The 16,699-nt window shown below is 41.7% G+C and overlaps 5 protein-coding genes across 7 annotated transcripts; 2 read left to right on the plus strand and 3 right to left on the minus strand.

Annotated features, from left to right (window-relative positions):
- The first annotated feature begins 254 nt into the window (after positions 1-254).
- On the plus strand, positions 255-2,660 carry LOC104440609 (polygalacturonase QRT3). The gene is made up of 3 exons (XM_010053527.3): positions 255-621; positions 759-986; positions 1,405-2,660. The coding sequence occupies exons 1-3, from the start codon at positions 397-399 to the stop codon at positions 2,467-2,469; spliced, it is 1,518 nt and encodes a 505-aa protein (XP_010051829.2). The 5' UTR covers positions 255-396; the 3' UTR covers positions 2,470-2,660.
- Positions 2,661-3,712: 1,052 nt separating this feature from the next.
- Positions 3,713-8,418, minus strand: LOC104440610 (choline-phosphate cytidylyltransferase 1). Of its 2 annotated transcripts, none has more exons than XM_039310631.1 (8): positions 8,164-8,418; positions 7,733-7,786; positions 7,231-7,326; positions 5,851-5,893; positions 5,237-5,392; positions 5,052-5,132; positions 4,272-4,382; positions 3,713-4,149 (listed from the first exon to the last, which is right to left on the minus strand). In XM_039310631.1, exons 1-8 carry the CDS (start codon positions 8,301-8,303, stop codon positions 3,982-3,984), a joined length of 849 nt encoding a protein of 282 aa, XP_039166565.1. In that variant the 5' UTR covers positions 8,304-8,418; the 3' UTR covers positions 3,713-3,981. The 2 variants fall into 2 exon arrangements, with proteins under 2 accessions (XP_039166565.1, XP_010051831.2); XM_010053529.3 differs by having other exon boundaries at positions 7,673-7,786; positions 8,164-8,417.
- Positions 8,419-9,103: 685 nt separating this feature from the next.
- On the minus strand, positions 9,104-10,260 carry LOC104440611 (glycine-rich RNA-binding protein 4, mitochondrial). Its single transcript, XM_010053530.3, has 4 exons — positions 10,026-10,260; positions 9,827-9,895; positions 9,641-9,747; positions 9,104-9,554 (listed from the first exon to the last, which is right to left on the minus strand). The coding sequence occupies exons 1-4, from the start codon at positions 10,180-10,182 to the stop codon at positions 9,426-9,428; spliced, it is 462 nt and encodes a 153-aa protein (XP_010051832.2). The 5' UTR covers positions 10,183-10,260; the 3' UTR covers positions 9,104-9,425.
- Positions 10,261-11,329: 1,069 nt separating this feature from the next.
- On the minus strand, positions 11,330-14,978 carry LOC104440612. 2 transcript variants are annotated; one of them, XM_010053533.3, is made up of 8 exons: positions 14,728-14,978; positions 14,176-14,283; positions 13,902-14,036; positions 13,709-13,831; positions 13,204-13,315; positions 13,064-13,121; positions 12,705-12,953; positions 11,330-12,594 (listed from the first exon to the last, which is right to left on the minus strand). In XM_010053533.3, exons 1-8 carry the CDS (start codon positions 14,858-14,860, stop codon positions 11,491-11,493), a joined length of 2,022 nt encoding a protein of 673 aa, XP_010051835.2. In that variant the 5' UTR covers positions 14,861-14,978; the 3' UTR covers positions 11,330-11,490. The 2 variants fall into 2 exon arrangements, with proteins under 2 accessions (XP_010051835.2, XP_010051834.2); XM_010053532.3 differs by having other exon boundaries at positions 13,037-13,121.
- Positions 14,979-15,503: 525 nt separating this feature from the next.
- LOC104440613 (glutathione transferase GST 23-like) lies at positions 15,504-16,699 on the plus strand. The gene is made up of 2 exons (XM_039311121.1): positions 15,504-15,864; positions 16,173-16,699. Exons 1-2 carry the CDS (start codon positions 15,556-15,558, stop codon positions 16,539-16,541), a joined length of 678 nt encoding a protein of 225 aa, XP_039167055.1. The 5' UTR covers positions 15,504-15,555; the 3' UTR covers positions 16,542-16,699.

Consider the following 16,699-nt stretch of genomic DNA (forward strand, 5'->3'; position numbering starts at 1 on the left):
ATCGAAGCATTCTCCAATTCGCAAATGTCGATCCATATAAATGCCACATTTTTTTGTGGAAAGATTGACTTCTTGGCATGGTGATGTAGATCAATTTTGTTTTTTTGGGCTTTTGGCGCTCCTCGATTGATGGTAATTCCAAAGATTTATGTTTGACGAAAGTTTGGTTTTCGATGAAAGCAAAGTTAGATGGCCTTTCTAAAGCTATTTATATTAATGTGAACTTATGATCTTCTAAACCCGAAACCGAGACAAGAGGAGCACAGAGACCAAGTCCACTATAGAGATCGAAACGACTATAAACAGTTGAAGGAGAATCTCTCTCTCTCTCTCTCTCTCTCTCTCTGTCTCTCTGAGTTGCAGGACAAAAGCCAGTCCACATTTGGTACCCATCTGATGGACACCCTCCTCGGTTGGAGTTGCGAAAGCAAGCAGATGAAACTTTTGTCAGCAGCATTGTTGTGCTTGTTTCTCATTCTCATGGTTGAAGAAGCATCTTGTTCCATGAGACTCCTCAAGCTGTCAGAGTTCCATGCGAAGCTCCATCAGAGAGTGGTCTACGGTCCCAAGGGAGACCTCGCTGCACCGGTTGCCCCACCCGGTCCGGATGGTGCCAAGAAGGTAAAGTGAGAACTCACCCTTTCAGTTTCTTGAATTTTTTCTATTTTTGGCCAGTGCCAGAGTTTGTCATGAATTGAAGGCCAATGTGGGTGTTTTTGAGGAACGCGTGTGGTTGCTTGGTACCTTATTTTTTTCAGATGGGGAGGGTGTTCTATCCAGTGGGATATGGGGGTGATCCGACAGGGACACAAGAGAGCAGTGAGGCCATCCTAAGTGCTCTGTCTGATGCATTCCGAGTTCAAACTAAGCAGCAAATGCTGCCTGGAGTGTCTGACTTGGGTGGTGTGATCCTTGATCTGCAAGGTGGAACATTCCTGGTCTCCAAGCCCATTAGGTTTCCTGCTTCTGGTGGAGGCAATGTCGTGGTCAGTCTCTCTCTCTCTCTCTCTCTCTCTCTCTAGACTCTATCTTCAGTGCCTCTTTCTTCCACTGTTTTACCTTTCTCGTGAGTTGGTATCACGTGGCAACGTGGCATTGTATGTCGCCCCATTCACGCCCTTGGAACTTTCATCGAGATTTAGGTGGAGTGTGTGGTCTTTCTCATTCAAAATCCACCACTCCCAAAAGTGTCGTCTTTGAGAATCAAGCATTTAAGGCTATTTACTCTCCCAACTGCAATTTGCCCATCACCATCTCCCTTCCCCAGATGAACCTCCAGTAGTTGGCAATATAAAATTTTTCTTGCTGAGGATATAATCAAGTTCATCAATTCATTTGATTGCATTAAATATTGTGTTCACATTCACTGCTGCTTATAAAACAATGTCGCTGATGCTGAATTAGATACAAGGGGGCACGCTGCGTGCATCAGAAACATTTCCGAACGACCGGCATCTCGTTGAGCTCTGGTCCCCAAATTCTCCGGGTGCCGATGATCAATCGACATCTTACCCCAAGAAGGTCCAGAATGACAGAATCTACTACGAGGACATAACTTTCAGAGACATCCTCTTCGATTCTAGTTTCCAAGGAGGAGGAATTTATGTGGTTGAATCGGCGAGAATTCGCGTAGCGGACTGTTTCTTTCTTCATTTCACCACAGAGGGAATCCTAGTGAAGAGAGGTCACGAGACTTTGATATCGGGATGCTTCCTAGGACAGCATTCGACAGTCGGTGGGGATCCAGGAGAAAGAAACTTCACAGGCACAGCCATTGATCTTCAGAGCAACGACAACGCAATTACTGATGTCGTCATCTTCTCCGCTGCTGTGGGAATTGTTCTGAGAGGTCAGGCCAACATGGTCACTGGAGTACATTGTTACAACAAGGCCACGTACTTTGGTGGGATTGGAATACTGCTAAAACTAGCTGAACTATCGCAAACCAGATTAGACAATTGCTACATGGATTTCACAGGCATAGTCATGGAAGACCCCGTTCAGGTACACATTACCAACGGATTCTTCCTAGGAGACGCTAATATAGTATTGAAGTCGATAAAGGGTCAAGTCTCGGGGTTGAATGTAGTGAACAATATGTTCAATGGCGATCCGCGACACATGACTCCAATAGTAGCCTTGGATGGCCAATTCCCTAATGTCAACCAAGTGGTGGTCGACAGCAACAATGCGATCGGAATGAGCTTAAGATCGACAGTAGGCAAACTGACGGTGAAGGGTAATGGGACCAAATGGATTGCTGATTTTTCATCTATATTGCTCTTCCCGAACCAGATAAATCACTTTCAGTACTCCTTTTATGCTCAAGGAGAGGTTGGGTTCCTCAAGCACGCAGTAACTAATGTATCAAATAACGTGGTGGTCGTCGAGAGTGAGAAAGCAGTAAATGCCGTAGTTTCCGTTGTCGTCGACCAGTACAGCATGACCGGAGAAGTTATCCAGTTCTAGAATAGGGGAGAGTGACGTAGTTCCACTCTGATTTCTTCTCCTCTCATTTATAGTGCTGGGGTTCATCTATGAAGTGCCTCTGAGATACGAGGGGAGTTCTATTGTGATTTGAGAATGTAATGTAATACCCTCCTAGCATTAAATTTTTTCAACCCTTGGCAATATAGTTTGCAAGGAATGTTTTGAGTTTCCGGAACATATGGATTATACAAAGTACGAGTAAAACTGCATTGGATAAAATTCAAAACCTTTCTATTTAGTTGCTTAACTAGTGCCCATAAGGTACTCATCAACAACATCCAGACAAGTCATTAACAACGCAGGTCATGCTTTGGGATTCTTTCACAGGCCCGGCTTATCCACCTAGTCTATTGAGCTCCACTCTCCCGTAATAACAGCAAAAGACACCTTGGTCGAAGATGATAAAACCCACTTTCTGAAGATCTCTTGAACTCAATTAATATCATTTTTTCCATATGATGTCAACAAGATGTCGACAACCATTCTAGAATAATCATTTTTTTCGTTTCGTTTAATCTTGGAATGCTAAAACATTCCAGTAAATTTATATCTTTTCCATCGACCAAGGCAGAATAGAACTTTAAAGTGAGGACCAGAAGCTTCGGAGTTGGTGCCAGCTTTGGACCTTGTTTGACGCCTCAATATTATATCTCTGCGTGTGCCTATTTTATATGGCCTAACCTCTTGGATATCCTCCTCCTCGCCTCTGTATTCGAAAGCTAGAAGATAAACCAAAGAGAAACCCTTGTCCGAAACCCTAAATGCACAAACAAACTTCCATATGTATACATCCTTCAGGAAACAACGTGACACCAACAGGAAGAAAGGCAACAAAGAGCTAGAAAAGATGAAATTTTTCTTATTGCGAAGAAAAAAGAAAGGCGCCAACAATAGAAGTATGCCGGTATCCTCATGCAGCCATTTTGACTTAGTTGACATCGTTCGCCTTTCCAGCATTAAAAATGCTGACCTAAAGGAAGAAAAGTTATAAGATGTGCCTGATAGTCGATGATGAGATTAACACATTTCTGCTAAGCAGTTAATAAACGGCCTATAAACCCCAAAATATATTTTTCATTTTTCCTACAGCTATTCCAATATAACTTTTGCTCCTCTCGTTTAGCTCTTCTATGACATGATACTAAACATTCTTACCATGTCCTCATTCCCAACTCCAACAATTGGTGTTCCTTGAGGTTTTTTGCTTTGAGAGTTCTCTTCATGAATAGCAAGCACCTCAGTGGAAAAGATATTGCTAAAGTAACGAGTACAGAAGATGAATGACAAGAAAATACACACCATTTCTAAATACAACCACAAACCGGTATACACTCAGATGTGTCGAAGAGAACTTCTCCCATTGCAATAGAAATGACAGAAAGCACCCATTGAGCACAAAGCTCATCAGAGCCATGAGGCGAGAGGTCCATCTAATCCCCCCATACTAGCATCACCTTAGGAGCAGTCAAAACATAAATAAACCAACCTTTATCACTTGTCTCTATCCTCTTCATCTCCCTCACCATATGATTCTTCATCTTCGCTGCTCTCTTCACTGTAATCGTATTCATCAACGTCATCGCCTTCTTTGTCATTAATGAATCCTCTCATCTGCTGTCCAATTATTTGCTCCTGGATTCGGTCCCTAATTTTTGTCCCCTGATAATCACAAAGAAAAACCTGTCAGGATAGATAGATCATAGTCTACCAATATCTGAAAAAAGGCCTCTATAGGAGAAAGCTAGTTCAGTCAAAAGAATGCAAAAGAAAAGTTCACCAACCATTGTGTGGCAACGTTCTTCAAACATCTCTAGAAAACCAGCTATAAGCCGATCAGCATTCTCTACCCATAAGTTACGATGCATACCGGCAGTTTTTGCCACTGTTTGGATCTGGATATCAGGAACAGGAAGACATAAAATATAGTCGACTGTAATAAGTCATAAAATTCATATGAATAATAGCAGTAATGTGCTGAAATGGCATATCAGCACAAAGATGGAGCTTTTTTGAGCATTTCAGATATAGACTGAACATTACCAAATCATCCCTCACCTATCTTTTGCAATTTGTCAAACGGAGAAGTCACCAAGTGCTCACCCATGAACATAAGTCATTCACAACCACATATTTGTAAAAGTCCAGGATAGTTCCGATGGTATGTGCCATTCAAGCCATACGTCTTCATATCAATATATAGGAAACCTACCTTTGCTTTTTATTGGTGAAATTGTTATATAACATCAGCATCTAATACCTGAATGATATCTTGAGGCAAAAAAGGCAAAGACACTGTTTCCCTAAGAGCTACTCGTAGGGCCCATTTGATAGTGAATGAGCAGCAAAATGGGAATGCATGGTCCCTGAAAGTATCAATCGGTGGAAACTCCGGCTTGCCGAGTTGATAATCAAATAGCAACCCAGCCGTCTTAACAAAGCATTTGATGCTCAAATTACATATTTCAATTATGTTGATTGTACTGTAGTGATTAAAAAATATTTTGAAATTGACTATTTATGAGCCAAAAGTTTACAAACTCATCAAATAGTTACGCATATACCTTCTCTCCCACTCTTTCCCGCTGTTTCTTCACTTTCTCACGCAGCTTTTCTATGCCCATGTTCACTCTGAGCCGCTTTTCCTGGTACATGGCATTAAGCACGCACCATTAATGGAACATCAACCCCAGATTGTAAATAGCATGGTTAAAATCTGCATGTGAGCATCAAGATGACAAAGACATGCCTTCACATAGCTAACACCTAGATCCTTTCTGCTGTATCCCCGTGCAAGATTTCGCATCACATACTTGTTGTAATCTTTAATAATCCTCATGATAATATCTGATGTGGAAATCCCAGCCGTCCTCTTTGTTTCCTTGAATTTTCCCATGGACTTAACCTGAAAACAGAGATTGTACAAAATTAAATGAGATTGGCATTCAAGATAAACCAAAACAAACATATCAACATATTTAGCGGTGCAGAATTTTTCCAAGAAAGATGCACAAGAATAAAAGGAAATTCAAGCTAGCACAGGGTGCTGGAGAAAGGAGCTTATGCTCAATCAAGCAGACCATGCACCAATGAAGACACAGGAATCATGACTAAGAAGCCCCACCTAATGGAAAATGGGGTTTGGACTGCGAGGCCTTATTAGTCTCACTTTGACGGCACTTATCCTATTCCTAGTAAGTCAGGATGACAGAACTAGAATCTGGATGATCTAGATATTTGACCCTCTCCAGAAAAAATGAGCCAATCAGCAGAACAAAAAAGTGAGTGAATATACTGAGTTTCCACCAATACGTCTGCTGAAGCAAAACTGAGAAACATACATCAATATTGAATTAAACTTACAAATTCATAGACATCTTTCCCAGCGCCACTTGCATCAGCATAACTACAATTTAAGATGAAGAGGCAACAATTAAAATTCCCTAGTCTTGACCCACATAACTATGGCATCAATATGGCTAATTCTCATTGTACCATCACAAATACAGCAAGATAAAATTCATATCCAAGCCATTTAAGCTTTCACAGAAGGAGCAAAACCACACACCTCAAAATAGAAGTGATCAAGGCCACACACTTCAAAATAGAAGTTTAACATAATGCACAGTGGACAAGCAATGGTAGGTTCCCATTCTAAACCATACTAAATCTGATACTTATATGAGCTTGGATGATTAAGAGAGGAGTTAACTCTTACTCTTCACTTCATCCAAGTTTGAATAATTGCATGTTTACCTTTTTAACTTTCAAATATCAAAGCAAGATGAATCTGTGAATTAAATGAATTAAGGAATGTATGTCCTTGAAACTCATGAAAGACTAATGGTGCTTCTTCATTCTGAATAAGAAATGGCTCATAAAGGAGTTGCAATCAGCCATGAAGGTGTACGCTGCTGTACCTGCCACAAGAATGCTATCTTGGTTCAAAGACAGAGTGTGGCAGGTCATGCTATTGGAATTGTCTGCTACCTTTACCTAATATTAGAAACATCTAAATCTATATGAACGCTTGCCCAAATCTCATGTCAAGCTAAGTCAGAATGACGTTATACCTAATGAATTATGTGTAACAGATAGCAAGAGAACTGAATGAATGACTAAGCAAAAGAGACACTCATCTAAATTTGTCTATATTTTTTAAATTGATGCCAAAAGTTTCTTCTGGATATGTGAGATTAACTCCATAAAGGATCCTTAGATAATCATAGGATGTCAAAAAGACATTGTCTGCTTCACCCCCTCTGATCTTATGGCATATTTCCGGGATTGAGCCATCCATTAAGTAGTGCATGGCTTCACATGGAGAAACTAAGAAAACAAATTTCACCGATTCAAGTTAGAAAAAAGCCTATTCATCTTTGGAAAAAAAAAAGATTGTTAAGAAAGTTACAATTGATATTCCTAAGCGTTTAAGATAATCAGGCATTTGGGAATTTGAAGTTAATCATTAAAAAAACCAGATACACAAAACTTCTGCAAAAACTAGATTCAGATGGCATATTCAATTATTTGACAGAAAACTTAGCAAAATAAGTCTTAGCAGGAAATGCACAACTATTAGTAACAAGGATACTATGTGTCTACATTGATGGGGGAGTCCCATCAGAGGGGGAAAGAATTGAACAACTAGAGAAAAACAAGGATGAACATTTCACGTTTGCGAGATTCGTCTAGACAAGTTTCAAGCAATCAACAACATTTACTTGGGCTGATTAACCTTACGGAAGAGAGTCATGTGCAACATAGTCGATTTTGTGCTTGTCAAGGAACTCTGGTGTGATCACCCATGGAGCATCAGGAATGACTTCATCTACCCACCTGCAGGAATAAAGAAACAAAAAAGTGCCACCTGAGGAAATAAAGAATGATCAACCAATTTATCGTCTTGCCTAGGAGGAAGCCCTCCATGTTAACAGAAACAATACTTTGAAGAACAAGGGCAAAGAATGGGAACTTATTCCTCCCTAGAATTCAATGTGTTTATGACAGTCAGAATGCTACAAGTTCAAACCAGTTAGAAGAATAAAACATTCATACTTAATCCCTTCTCCACCACCACGGGGCAAGCATTTAAAAAAGCACAGACAAACAGAGCAGTAGGAAGTAACTAACATATCAACTTGCCACAATCTCCAGAGGCGAAAAACAGAAACATTAAGCCTACTTGCAATGGCGGAGAGATTCGTAGCGCTCCTGTTCATTCATGACGGTCTTTCCCTTATACCTGTGGGTGAGCTCATCATTACAGCATCCCACGAGCAGGTAAGTATTAGGAAACCTACAAAAATACAAATCGAGGGAAGAACTCATGAAGCGGGAAGACATTTGCAAAGGACCCAGAAGCACAAGACCACAAAGACCACAAAGACCACAAGATGGGTTCCGTTGCTAATAGCAACCGAACTTCTCCCATGCCAAGAACACCCAATTATACTCCACACTCGGATTATGAACTGTGATCTGACAACCCATTTCAAAACACCCTACAAGACTACGAAAGAACAAGCCAAGAAGCGGATCATGTGCAGAGATGATGAACAAACTCATGGGACATTATAGCACATGGGAACGAGCTGGTTGAGATGTACACCCGAAGCACAGTAAGCAACGTCTGCAGACAGAACAGAAACATGCAAAGAGAGGGAAGGGAAGTACAGCTTCTTGGCCTGCTCGAGGGAACGGGCGTGGCCATAGTGGAAGAGATCGTAGATGCCGTCGGCGTAGACCCGGACGGGACGGTCCTCCGTGGCGTTGCCCTGCTGCTGCTGCTGCTGCTCTTCTTCTCCCACGGCCATGGCCTTCCCTCCTCCTCCTGCTGCTTCTACCTTCTTCTTCTTCTTCTTCTTCTTCTTCTTCTTCTTACTTCTTCGTCAAAGCAACGTCGCTGCCACGCTCGTTTCTCACTCTCTCTCTCTCTCTCTCTCTCTAGATGGACGCGGAAAATGGAATATTCATCTGCTCGTACGGTACTGCGTCGATTGACCGCTTTGACTCGGCTCCTGCTTGCCTCCTTGGCCGTCCGATTTGGAACCGAAAGATCCCGTCCGTCCAGACAACTTTAAAAGCACGCCCCCATTAACTGATAACTGACCAACCAACCTCTAACATGACTACCCCATGATGGTCGAATAGTGAATTCTAGATTCGACTAAAGAAAATTTAGGCAATCAAGGAAAAATCATCTTAAAATAGGTTTCACTAATTTATTAACCGATGAAGAAGCTTACAATTATTTAAGTAAAACCCGAGTGATGTTGTGATCATTCAAGACTTTGAAAATTATGAAAATTTCAGGTAATTCATGGCCGACAAAAGTACTTTACTAGTTGTCATTTATATGAACTTAGGGGTAATTTACGAGGTCAAATACTAATGATAGGTTCTGTGGGATAAGTTAATTTGAGGTTAGGTACTGTAGTATTGGTAAACTACTTACCTTTCCAACTATGTAGCTATTGTTACTACTTGAACAGAGAAAGTGCTAGCTGTCATTGAAGGCATAATTTATAAAGAAAATGACTCTGAATTATCACCACTTGACCTTATTTTCCTCTGATTTAGGCACAGTTGCACAGACAACGTGTTTGATTTTCTCCACTTTATATCCACCACAGTATAATGTCAAAGATACAAATGTGTTGCATCATACACTTTTTATTGGCCAACATTGGCGACAATGGTTTTCCAAAACATGATGCAATGTGAATCGATACTCGCAGTCGCAGTATTGGACAACGATGGATTGGATAATTTCACTCTCAGACACAGTGAATAGAAAAAGCAAAAGAAGGCATGTGAAGTCAAGAATGGAATTGCAGATCGACTTCGACAGACACCGTCTCTCACATAAAGGGCAAAGCCAATGATTTACATCCCATGCTCAATCACATGATGTTGGACTCGAGACGACCCAACCGTCATTCAGCCGCCCGATCATCGTGCGGCGGCAGCAGCGGCGGCGGAGGGGGACCGCAAGTCCAAGGCTTATCGTAGGCTTCCTTCCCGGGCTTGGCAATCTCCACGTAAATCACCCTGCCCTCGAGTTTCTGCAGCGAAAGAGATGGAGGGTGGTGGGTGATGGATCGGAGAGAGTGGTCAGGGCAGAGAACGGAGGCAGAGGGGGTTGAGGTACCTTACGGTCCATGTTCTCCAGGGCGAGCACCGCATCGTCCTGGCAGGTGTACTGAATGAAAGCGTACCCTCTCGACTGTTTCGTGGCTTCATCCTTGGCCAATTTGACTGCGACCAAGAATCGATCAGAACCCACTACCGACAACAGAACACCCCGCGTGATGAATTCGGAACAATAAGGTTTTACCTTCAGCAACGTGTCCGAAAGTAGAGAACTCCTTGAGCAACCTGCTCTCATTCAGAGAATAGGGTATGTCTGGCGCAAGAAACAGAACCCGCACAGATAAATTCGATAAGCACGCTCGGTCTCTGATCGATTCTATGCATTGTAAATTTGTAATCTACCTAAAGAGAAAGATGCTGTGGGGGGTGGAACATTCACTTACTCCGGACCATGATTCGGCTGGCGAGAGGGTAGTCGAAGAAGGAGGCCCTCACTCTCAGATTGCTCCACTTTGTCCTGAATTTGTCGGAGCTGGTGGAGCCATAGGTGGCACGGGAGAGCGACGGAGGAATGGGGATTTGGGTTGGCGTTGCCCACATGGCTCGTCAGAGGAAATGGAGGCCACCCAACTTTGGAGCTGCGCGGTTGCAGAGGGAACGAGAGAGAGAGAGAGATGGAGGTCTTTGTCTTTGTGGGTGAGAGCTCAGCTCCAAGTATAGCTGGGCTTAAGGGTTAAGCTGAGGCCCAAATTACAACAAGAAAAAAGTCTTCTTTTCCACCAAAACATTCACGGTTTCGATCGCTCGATTGAATGCAATACGCTCCCGTCGGTCCACTCGCTGCTCAACCGTTTTCCTCCGATCTGGTAGAAGGGGTCTTCCCAATCGGTGAATTATAAGTAATGTATAAAACTCGTATATAAATTAATACGAATCGTGTCCATAATTACAATGCACTAATCAAAAGGTAATAATTGGAGGGGATTTCCTTGGATCTCGATAGGAGGAAACATGCCCGGTTTGATAAGAGTCGCAATCCTTTGGGTTCATAACTCACATTTGAGCTACTTAAGTTCAAATAAGTGTCATCAAGTTATCAAGAGCTCATTGGAGCACTTGTCGACCTGTTCATAAATTGAGCCACGCCTACAGCAGACAACAATTTCCCAAGTCATAAGATATTCAAACACGTAAAAACTTAACCTAATATTTTTAGAGCATATCAAGTAGACTTGTCACTTAAAATAGTCTCGTTGCTTAAGTATCAAGCCGTCGATCGAATACCAAGACTCAAGTGACATGAACTTGATGAGGGGGATACGAAATTCAGTCTTCTTAGGGGGGACTCCACAGCAATTTCCCAGGTCACAAGATATGCAAACATGTAAAAATTTAACCTAATATTATCAGAGCATATCAAGTGGACTTGTCACTTAAAATGTCCCATCACTTGAAGTATCAAGCCATCGATCAATGAGGGGGATACGAAATTCAGTCTTCTTAGGAAGGACTCAAGATTGTCGTTGCGTGCAGAGCTTTTCTTAGATTAGTTTCTGTCGAAAAAACTCATTTCAAAGTGACTAAGTAGAACATTCTTGCATCAACAATGCACTCTCACTTATAGCAGCGATGTAACAACCTAAAATATGAATGTCAGCAAATGCATATGTGCAGGACATGTATCGCTTACAGTTCAACATGTAGTACAGTAAGATCAGCATCACAGTGTTCAATAAGACTACACCGCTTTTGAGAATATGCATCTAGGTTGTTAGTTTCCTCAATAGTTCTGTACATCTGAAGTTCAATCGATCAGAGGATTATCTAGTATGTAAATTGTCAAATCAAAACTCAAATGCAAGGTTATGACAAGCCACAATGACACAAAAGTGAAGTACAGGAGTTGAACTAAAATTGCCAGGATGCATCAAAATTACAGATTTTGCTTCCATGAACGATCACTTCTCCTTCATCTGAGCTTGAATTATCTGGAAGCAGAGGGTAAGTCTTTTCTCTGTCTAAGATTTGAGTAAATGAACTTCTGCTAAAACCACTGAAGACGTCCATCTGAATGGAACTTTTGAGTCTTTTATACCAATCCTCCCCACATAGGAAGGACAACAATACTTCTCCATCTTGAGGAGATTGATGAGTGTAATCAGTGAATATATGATTTCCCAGTGAAGATATGGGAGATGAAAAGCAAATCAATCTCAAATCAGAATCACATTCAAGGGAGAGCATCAAACCATCGGTTAGAGGGTGATCATGTCTCTCACTGAAGCCCTTGTTGATGAACTGATCCAGTTCTGAAGGTGAGAGCACTGCATACAAGTCATCAAAATCATGATCTTCAGCCTGGCGAGAATTATATAAATTGTGTGATAAAGAACAAGGAAGATCATTAAAAATCGCAATATCTTCCTTCCTGTTATATTGTGTTCCATAATCATGGTTGTGAAAGCTGGTTGAAGGAATTTTTGATGGACAAGACTGTAAAGGATAGTGAGAAGAGACAGAGAATGCAGGTGATTCTCTGCCACCAAACCCGGATTCCAGAGTCTGTTGGCCATAACATGTTTCAAGATCATTATTGTGAAAGCTCATCGATTGGCATTGTGATGGCCAATACTGTGAAGGATAATGAGATGGGGCAAATGATGCAGATAACTCACTCCTGACAATCCCAGATTGCAGAGTCTGCGGGTCATAATGTGTTTCAAGATCATCGTTGTGAAAGCTTGTTGGATGGCATAGCAATGGACAAAATTTTGAAGGATAATGAGATGAGACAGAGAATGCAGATAATTCCCTCCCACCAAACCTAGATTCTAGAGTCTGCTGGCAATCATTGCACTGGTACGTCAGCAATGCCGGTGCTGTAGTGAGCTCTCTACTTTGACAAACAAAGCATAAGTCTCTTTCATTATTCTTATTGTTGAGAACCCATTGCCCATCTGAATCACGTGTCTCCTCTTCAATCAAGGATTTATTTGGAGCTTGGAACTCATCCTGGACAAACCAAATGAAATGGAGGTATATATCCAATATCGGAAAGAAGCAGAATTTTTTGCATAGTATGGAGATGGAGCCCTTAAAATCTTTAATTGTCCATTAGTTACCTCAGATTCCTGCCAAGTAACGGTCTTGAAGGCAGCAACAGCTGGAATATAATCTGGGATTCTTTCCATAGAATTTTTTAGCCACCCAGAAGATAGAGAACAGTCCAAATACTGTCCACCTTCAGCTTCCAGAAAGTCCCATGTGCAATTATGATTAAATTCTTTTAACTGAATACCAGACTGAGGGTAAGCACGCAGTTTAGAGCTCATGCTAGAGTCAAATTGCTTCCTATCAAGATTTGTAGCATCCTGTCAAAAGTATTGGTTACTTGGTAACAGCAATTAGGAGATAACCAAATAACTATTCCACAAGACTAAAAATACAAGCATACATTGTCCTCATTGCTCATTGGGTTTACATTGTCCTCACTGCTCATTGGGTTTAGGCGACTTAAGAGTACGGAAACAAAACCATACCTATCGGAAATTCCAAAAGTCCCCAGTAAGTCATTCAGCCAAAAAGAAGAAACATAAACTTATGAGCAGCGATGCTTCTTACCCCTTTGAGCAGAGTTCGTCAATTTCAGGAAAGGAGGTAGTTTTGACCCATAAAAGTAGATTCTCCCTCTTCTTAGTAAAGACTTCACCACACTTATACATATACGAGGTTCCTGAAGATAGTTTCAATTTTTCAGATAAGCAACTTGAAGTATTTTAAAAGAACATGACCAACCTAAACAGAAGAACAGCTGCAGAGTGATATATGTATTTAATAATTTAGATGGCCAAGGTGAAGGAGATGGAACAAGGAAACCGTCGACAATAATATCAGTATAGAAATCTTAGGGCAAGGGTGATTTCCTAAATGGGAACCACTGTGCTGAGGTAAGGAGACAGTCAAACAGTAATGAATGTCATGCCCGAAATTAAGATATAAAACAAACAAGAGCTTGCCCAAGGCTGTAAACCCGTCAAAGCAGTATGGGACTCAGTCATGAGTAATACAGTGTATTCCACAAGAAATAACTTATTGAGGACGCTGGCAAGAATTTTATAATGCAGACCTGATTTTCTGGAAACACTTCCAATTGGAGATTGAAGTGAGGCAAAATTGTTAGGCATAACATCCTGGTGAAGCAGTGACGACCCAGATTCCTTATGGACACTATCGACCACATGGGTACTTGCTGAAAGAAGATAGAAATAGTCAGTACATTCTACATTACAAAGTGAGCGAGATAAAGTTTCTCAACCTACTGCTGGGATTGTGATCAGCTATGAACTTCGTAGCTGGAGTGGCCTTATTTTGCATGGAACGGGAGCTAAATCTGTGACCTTTGTTCTCCTTCAATTTCTTGAAAAATGCGTACTCAGAGGTCTTCGGGACATCAGCTGCATGTCATGTTCATGCTTTGGTTATAAAATTGAATTCATCAAGATTACATACTAAACGCTAGAGTGTTTTAAGATAATGAAGCAAAAAACAATTGTTGTGTCTGCTCAGAGAGCAATCATATGCACATGAACTTACATAGTCGAACGTCAGCTCCTTCTTGAGTTATAGCTTCATCTTCCCTGACGCCTAAGCAGTTATCCTCACAATGATCAGCAAGCCTAACTCTCTTTCTGCTCCAAATTTCTTAACAAAATTAAGAAAACAAATACCCTTCTTAGCTCATTCTCATCACAAGAAGTCTTGCTCTTCTGTCGTCGTGGCTCTAGTATGCATGCGCCGTAGATATACATTGAGAAGAAGGATGCTAGATTCATGGATGAGAGCCGACACCCGCCGCTAATTGCAAACCTATCCAAATACAATAACAGAACAAAATTCTATTCCTAATTAATTCACAAAACAAAAATACTTCCGCGATTGCTTCACGTTACGCCGCTCCGCAAGGAAACATCCCGACAGTAATGCGAGAAACGCACCGACTCTCTACCGATAACTAATCCGAAACCGACATCACTAAAGAAAAAGCTGCGAAGAGCCCTAAGTTGGAGAATCAAACCAATTCGCGAACTTTGAACAGGCGAAGCCATTCGCATCCACGAATCGAACTTCGGGCGGGGAGAGCTATACCTTGACCCGATCGAGGGTTCATTACCGGGGCCGAACGGGCGCCGGAGCTCCGAGATGAGCGAGAGCCAGCTCCGGCGGGAGCCCGCACGCGCGGTCGACTTCCGGCGTTCGCTTTCGGAGCGACGATCTCCATTGTCGACCTCGACAACACAGTGATCCGGTCGAAGAAGGATCAGATGATCGGCGAAATCGAAACTCCAAGCGAAGCGTCGGGATGCGATTACGGAGCGGGAAGAAGCAAGCGAGAGAGACGGAACATTTTGCGCGCCAAGACGGAGGTTTCTGTTCATAAAATGTGAATAGAAATGTCGTCGCAAAAAGAGAAGAAGTATAATTAGTTTTAATTTTATGGTTAAAATATTAGTATTTTTTATGTGATGGCAGGGACCTTATCGACTATCCATTGCCAAATATTAATTTATATATATACTTTTTTTTTTGGTTTTGTTATAAGAGTAATTGTCATATTACGGTAATGATCATTGTCGAAGAAGGATGCTACTAAATTTTGAAATTTCAATTTGGGATGCGTAGAATTGGCTTCTAGTGAAATTAATATCAGATAATTCAATTCCATTGCCATCGGTGGTATAATTCAACAAATGAACTTAACTTTCCATGTACCAACCCTCTGCAAATTGTCTCTGAAGTCAAAGATTGAACAAGAAGGGTCTAGATTAATGAATGCGTGATCACCGAGGTGTCAGACTTCAAGAATAAAAAACCAAGTTTGACTTTGTCCCCCAAGAACTCTCAAAGAGCTCAATAAGAATCCAACCCATCACAGATCAGGACGCGGAAGGACATTGTTCTAATAAGTTGGGGTTCATGGAGGGAGTCAAGTTGCTCGGAGCTTGGCCTAGTCTTTTCAGTTACAGGGTTATATGGGCTCTCAAGCTCAAGGGAGTGGAATACGAGTATGTGGAGGAAGATCTCGGCAACAAGAGCGATGAATTGTTGCGGTGCAACCCAGTTCACAAGAAGATCCCTGTGTTCATCCATGGAGGGAGACCCGTTGCAGAGTCTGCAGTAATACTGGAGTACATCGAAGAGAGTTGGCCACAAAACCCTCTGCTTCCTCGGGATCCTTATGAGAAGGCCGTGGCCCGGTTCTGGATCAAATTCAATGATGACAAGGTGTGTTACGAACATCGAAATGGAATTGTTTTCCGTGATAGATTTATTAAAATATTTCAGTCAAGATTTCTTTTCTGAGAACTTGGTTTGGTGCATGTCTCAAAAGCCTTGATCTTGAAGTGAAAACAGAATTTCCATGAAAAATGTAAGAAATTCTATCTAATTAGATCAGAGTAAATCTTGTGATGTTATTCAGAACAAGATGACCCTAAAGAGCTACACAAGATAATTAAAGAAAGCAATAAGCATGGTTAAATCCTCCTTCCACTATCTCCACTATCTAACGATGAACATTCTGGGTGATGAAGATCCCAATTTTCGTCAAATTTTGCCACAGCACAGGGGAGCAACAGGAGGAGGCAAAAGAAGAAGCCAAGAAAGTCCTGAAAACCATTGAAGAACATGCTCTTAGAGAGGAAGACAACTTCTTTGCTGGGGACAAAATTGGCTTGCAAGATTTGGTCTTTGGATGGCTAGCTTGGTGGCTTCAAGTCATGGAAGAAATGGCCGGCGTGAAATTATTGGAAGCTAGCGAATATCCTCGCCTGCACAGATGGGCGCAGAATTTCATAGCGCATGATGTGATCGGAAGCAACCTCCCGAAGCGTGAGGCCCTGCTTGCCTACTTCAAGCCCCTCAGGGAGACTTCCATTGCGTCTTCTCCATCAGCAGTGTAGTCGTGTGGACCGAGTCTTGATGATGACTTTTACTTTCCGTGAGCAAGTTCTGCTAATAAATTTCCAGTCTCCGTGTGGATTTATGTAATGGGTAGTGATGGTCCTAAAATGTGCTTATGCATGCTATTTAAATATAGGAAAGTATGAGGTTGGTATGT

This window comes from Eucalyptus grandis, chromosome 4 (assembly GCF_016545825.1).
Source record: "Eucalyptus grandis isolate ANBG69807.140 chromosome 4, ASM1654582v1, whole genome shotgun sequence".
Lineage (NCBI taxonomy): Eukaryota > Viridiplantae > Streptophyta > Magnoliopsida > Myrtales > Myrtaceae > Eucalyptus > Eucalyptus grandis.